General features: G+C 42.6%; 1 protein-coding gene across 2 annotated transcripts; it reads left to right on the forward strand.

The window, feature by feature from the left end:
* The first annotated feature begins 1,752 nt into the window (after positions 1–1,752).
* On the forward strand, positions 1,753–5,604 carry ASCL3 (achaete-scute family bHLH transcription factor 3). Of its 2 annotated transcripts, XM_068148592.1 has the most exons (3): positions 2,341–2,363; positions 3,513–3,583; positions 4,735–5,604. In XM_068148592.1, exon 3 carries the CDS (start codon positions 4,752–4,754, stop codon positions 5,289–5,291), a length of 540 nt encoding a protein of 179 aa, XP_068004693.1. In that variant the 5' UTR covers positions 2,341–2,363; positions 3,513–3,583; positions 4,735–4,751; the 3' UTR covers positions 5,292–5,604. The 2 variants fall into 2 exon arrangements, with proteins under 2 accessions (XP_068004692.1, XP_068004693.1); XM_068148591.1 differs by lacking the exon at positions 3,513–3,583 and having other exon boundaries at positions 1,753–2,363.
* Positions 5,605–6,086: the final 482 nt, after the last annotated feature.

A 6,086-nucleotide genomic window follows, 5' to 3' on the forward strand; every position in this document is an offset into this window, starting at 1 on the left:
CAAGGGCAGCAGGAAAGCAGCCCAATGGAAAAGGGTCTGAGGGTGCTGAACATGAGCCAGCAGTGTGCCCAGATGGCCAAGGCATCCTGGCCTGTATCAAAACCAATGTGTCCAGCAGGAGTAGTTGTGCCCTTGTACTTGGCCCTGGTGAGGTCACAGCTTGAGTACTGCGTTCAGTTCTGGGCACCACAATACAGGAAAGACATTGAGGTCCTGGAGCATTTCTGGAGAAGAGCAACAAGGCTGGTGATGGGTTTGGAGTGCATGTCATACTAAGAGTGGCTGAAGGAGCTGGAGTCATTCAGTCTGCAGAAAAGAAGGCTCAGAGGAGATCTTACTGCTCTGAGGAGCTTATAGCCATTCATTGCAGTATTCCAGACATGACCGTCACCCCACCATGTTTCTGTGATGGCAGTGATGTCCCAGCTGTCTTGTTGCATAATGCCATCTAATTCCTCCTGTTTATTGCCTGTGCTGTGTGCATTGGTATAGATGCACTTGAGCTGGACTATTGGTTTCACCCCTGACATGGGCACGTCATTCCTTGGCTCATCTCTAGTGAGCTTGGTTTTGTCCCCTTTGAACCCAGTTTAAAGCCCTATCAATGAGCTTCTCTATGTAGCTCTCTTGGTAGCAAATCAAGTATTTCTAACCTTACACTGTGTTACGAAAGCTTTAAATTGAACTGGCTTTGGTTTGGATTATTTTTGTGTGTGGTTTTACTTTGATCTATAGAAGGGCCTAATGTGTCAAGTTCTGGGCCACTCAGTTTAGGAAAGGTATTGAGTTGCTGGAAAGTGAAGGGCAATGAAGCTGGTGAGGGGTTTGGAGCACAAACCCTTTGAGGAGAGGCTGAGGGAGTTGGGGTTGCTTAGCCTGGAGAAGAGGAGGCTCAGGGGAAACCTTGCTCTCTACAACTACCGGAAGGGAGGTTGTAGCCAGGTGGGGATTGGTCTCTTCTCCCTGGCAGTGTGTGACAGAACAAGAGGACACAGTCTCAAGCTGCCCCAGGGGAAGTTTAGGCTGGATGTTAGGAAGAAGTTCTTCACAGAAAGAGTGATTGGCTATTGGGATGTGCTGCCCAGTGAGGTGGTGGAGTCACCATCAGTGGAGGTGTTTCGGAAGAGACTGGATGGGGTGCTTGGTGCCATGGTTTAGTTGATTAGATAGTGTTGGGTGTTAGGTTGGTCTTGATCTCAAAGGTCTTTTCCAACCTGGTTAATTCTGTTCTATTCCTATTCTAGTCTATTCTTGAGACAGCCTAAAGTGTCAAGGTAATCTCATAAATTGTGTGAGTCTGGAAGCTGTGTTCTGTTTTGTTGTACCTGTACAACTGGATAAGCCCATACACCTCTATAGATTTGATTATACAGACTGATTGCTCCATACTACACACCTGAGGTTAAACAAAATTTTGTCTTACTTCCATAAGTGCATTAGCAGAGTCCTTTTATATAGTGCTACGCTTTTTAACACGAAGGGAATGTATAATGAAGATTATATTTGAGCATATTAATCTGTGTGTCCTACCTGTAATCTGGAGACTAACCCATCACAAACTTAATAAATTCAAAGTGAAGCTATGACAATTACTTTGTTTATGCCTTGATGGTAAACGTTTAAAGACATTTCAGCTGAGTTTTCTCTTTGGACATTTAAAGTACAGAATGCCAATAAAAGAAAATAGTACTTCAGTAAAGTGTAACAGAATACATGCAGGAAGTAAACAAAGTACATTCCTGATCACTTATTATTTTTTTTTTCAGGTAATTGGTTGTGTTCAATACAGTTTTTAAGTTTCTAGCCCTGACTGCCAAGTTTTGTTGCCATCATAGCTGTGGTGTGGGTGGAAAAGCCAAACCAGAAATGAGCAGATCTAACTGTAAGCTAGTTTGCATGTTGTCAATTGACTATAAATTGCAGCAGGCATTGGCTCAGCGGAACAGGCTACGTTAGTCAGGTAAGAGGCTTGGGTATTGCTGTATCTAGCTACAGATCTTCACTGAATATCAGTCTTTTTGGAAATGTCTTCTACCAGCTATTAAGTGGCAGTGTTCTCTAGCTTGTGAATGAATTGTGTTTGATATGATCACTTACTTACCAAAGTGTAAGAAAAAATGAAAATGACCTTCTTCTTGTAAAATATTATTCAGATATTTTCAGGTATTGTTCATCAATCTTAAAATAGCGCATCTTGTTTCCTTGGATTTTCCTTTCAGTTGAAAGTTGGTGAGTCTCTGGTCTAAAAGAAAAATGATACTAACACTTGCATTTTGCACTTCATGCAGGTAGTGAAGGAGCAGGTAACTGGTTTGTGTAATGCTGTTATGCAGCAGAAGTCTTGGTACTAAGCAACAAATACTGTAAGTATGTCAAGGGTCTGTATGGGTTTTGGCTTCTCACTCTGGAGTGTTTTCCTACAAAGTGGGGGGGGTTTGCTATGGAATAGACTTTTCTTCCTTCAGACAGTGTTTGTAAACTGTTATCAGTAGAATGTTTTCAGAACATAACCCAATGTGTGAAAGCAGAGAAGGGAAAGATGGCTGTCTGCTAGAGTGTATATATTCCCCTCTGATTTTCTGCATGCATATTAATGTAAAGTGGATGTGTGTTCATGCTTCTAGCCTACTCACTGAAGTACCTGCTGTAAACAAATTCCTAGCTCACAGGGTTTCTGTTGTGAGATCTATCTGCATTAAAGAAAGACAAGAAGAATACAGAGGCATTTTTGAGAGAATATGTTCATACTGTGGAAAAATTCTTTCTGTACTAAGTGTGGCAGGTATGAAGTCATTAGAAAATGCTGAAAGAATCCTTCACAAGGGTATGGGGTTAAGGAGATCTCATTTATATTATGGAACTGTAGTCCTAACATTTGAAGCTTTGCAAGGTTTTTGTGAATGTGGAATCTAAATGTTTCTAGTGACCTAGGTTAATGTTCAGGTACGTTTTCTACTTCAGAGGCTATAAATATCATCCAGATGTGTTAGACAGCAATGTATGAAACTATGTATGGAAGTGGTTGGTGATAAAGAGCATTTTTTGGTAAGTTCTGTGCAGGCAAGTATTGCTTGAAGTCTGTGAGGATGCATCATAGTAATTATTTTAAAATAACTAGCCATTTTTAATTGCTTATAAAGTAAATATTAGATAACAGTCATTACAGTTGTGCTGATATTTAGGTGTTTGAATAATTATTGGGAAAGCACTGTAATGTAGCTTCATATAAAGTACTGCAAGATTATCTTTCTAGTAAATGTGTAAAGGTGATTTGAGTAGTTAAGGATGCTGTAATGCTGCTCTGAAGAGAGGGAATGTGGTTTTAGTAGGCCAGGCTGAGTTATGGGTTTCTAGAAGTGCCCCAATAACTACATGCAATCCCTCCTTAGTAAAATGATTTATAGTTGGAGGAACATTATTGTTATGCATTTTTCCCATTAATAAATCAATCATTTAATAATCCTCTCTGAGCAGGATTTTATTTAGTATTCATATCTGTGTTTAATCTGCAGGTGAGTGCAAAAGGAGCACAAGGACCCAAGGAGATGCTACATGCAGCAGAAATTCATCTGCTATACTTTGTGTAAATCCTTTTATGTAGAATGGATGCAGTACTTGGCAGACTTAAAATTAGATTGAGATGCATTCCCTGCACAACTTGCAGATTTTAATTTTTTTCCAGGGAGGAAAAGGGAAGGGAGAGAATGCCTCAGATGTTGGCCTGCTTTGTTTATGGTTGTAGAGAGATAAGTTTTGATTAATTTGGAGCAAGCTAAACCTATGTGGAATGCATAAAAGTAGATGCTCTCAATTTCTAAGCTGAGTCCAACATGATGTCATTTAACAAGTCCAAGTGCTGGGTGCTGCACTTTGGTTACAACAACCCCATGCAGTGCTACAGGCTGGGGTCAGAGTGGCTGGAGTGGGGCCAGGCAGAAAGGGACCTGGGGCTACTGGTTGACAGCTGGCTGAATATGAGGCAGCAGTGTGCCCAGGTGGCCAAGAAGGCCAATGGCATCCTGGCCTGGATCAGGAATAGTGTGGCCAGCAGGAGCAGGGAAGTCATTGTGCCCCTGTACTCAGCACTGGTTAGGCCACACCTTGAGTCCTGTGTCCAGTTCTGGGCCCCTCAATTTAAGAAGGATATTGAGATACTTGAGTGTGTCCAGAGAAGGGCAACGAGGCTGGGGAGAGGCCTCGAGCACAAGCCCTATGAGGAGAAGCTGAGGGAGCTGGGGTTGCTTAGCCTGGAGAAGAGGAGGCTCAGGGGAGACCTTATTGCTCTCTACAACTACCTGAAGGGAGGTTGTAGCCAGGTGGGGGTTGGTCTCTTCTCCCAGGCATCCAGCACCAGAACAAGAGGACACAGTCTCAAGCTGTGCCAGGGGAAGTTTAGGTTGGGTGTTAGGAAGAAATTCTTCACAGAGAGCGATTGGCCATTGGAATGTGCTGCCCGGGGAGGTGGTGGAGTCGCCATTCCTGGAGGTGTTCAAAAAAGGATTGGACGTGGCACTTGAAGCCTTGCTTTTGTTAGTCATCAGGTGTTGGGTGATAGGTTGGACTTGATGATCTCTGAGGTCTTTTCCAACCTTGTTGATTCTATAATTCTATGAAAATGCATTAGAAGTCTCTCCTGAAATATGGCAGCAATGCCAAATGTTGGTAAGTCCGTGTGAGTGTTTTTTACTCTTCAGTATGAGTTGCTAAACCTATGATGTTGTTATGCATTTTCAGGGTAAATACAGAACCTGATGGATGGAAAAAGCTACAGCAACCTCATGGAGAAGTTGCCCATCTGTGCCGAGACTCAGCACATACAGCTGGCTAGGCCTTTCTGTGCTGACACAGTGGTCACATTTCACATGTATCCAGAAACACCAAACCAGGTCACTTGCTCTGAAGATTTGTCATTCTTGCCTTTCATGTCTGATCACCTCATCAGGGAGAACTTCTACAGTGAGCCCTGCACCTTTCCTTACCAAATGCCCCATTCTAGCTACCACAGAAGTGAGTACTCCTATGGGCCAGCTTTTATCAGAAAGAGGAATGAGAGGGAAAGACAGAGGGTTAAATGTGTCAATGAAGGCTATGCTAAACTGAGGCACCATCTGCCCAAGGAGTACTTGGAGAAGCGGCTCAGCAAAGTGGAGACGCTCCGTGCTGCAATAAAATACATCAGCTACCTGCAGTCTGTTCTGTACAGCGACTCTGTGGCGGCAGAGAAAAGCCTTGTGGAGCCAAGCCAAGCACCTAAAGCAACTAAACACAACCAGTTTTTAAAGACTGTCTAAACAGTTCCAAACCAAGCAAAAGGTATCCTGTCTGGGAGCCAAGTAGCCACTGTATTAGTAATGATGTGCATGTTCCTGGCGTGTCTGGGGAGTGGATCATAGCACACATCGCTATCAGCCCACAGAAAAGAGTTTTCATTTTGCAGATAGTAGCTCCACTTAAATATCAAAAAGATAACTGGGAAAATCTCATCTGAATGCCCTAAGATAGCTGATTAACTTCTGGAACTGTCACCAGACCAAAAATGTAGTAGCTGTACGTGTGAAGTGGCTGTACGTATCCTCACAACCTGCATGCTTTAAAATAAAAGCTTTCCACTGATGGACTGAGATTTCTCTCCTTTTCTGCCATGTTACTGATTTACTCTTCTTAAAATATGCTTCATTTAGTTGCCAACATTTCCCCTAAAAGGCCTTTTAAAAGGTTTTCAAGAATGCTGTTATATGCCTGCAGAAAGGATAACTAAGTTTAAAAGGGGGAAAATAACAAGAGGGGGGGGTGTCGGCTCTCTAAACCAGAGTTACTGAACATAGGAAGAGCAGAATCTCTTGAAATGACTGTTGCATCCTTTTCTTACAGGCATTTTAATCCCATTAACAAATGTTGACTTGGCCCAGTTTGTGTTGAAAATTGTGTTCTTTAGCCATCAGCACCCTTAAAAATTAGTAGGACTGCTCATACAGTGCACAGTATAAAGGGGGGTGTGGCAAGGTCTTGGCCTTGGGGGAAAAAAAAATCCTCCAATGGATTATTTTTCAGGACTTTCTCTGGTCATGGTTGAGGTCTGGGATGGT

The sequence above is a fragment of the Melanerpes formicivorus genome, unplaced genomic scaffold (genome assembly GCF_026170545.1).
Source record: "Melanerpes formicivorus ecotype bairdi unplaced genomic scaffold, bMelFor1.0.p_v2 SCAF_16, whole genome shotgun sequence".
Lineage (NCBI taxonomy): Eukaryota > Metazoa > Chordata > Aves > Piciformes > Picidae > Melanerpes > Melanerpes formicivorus.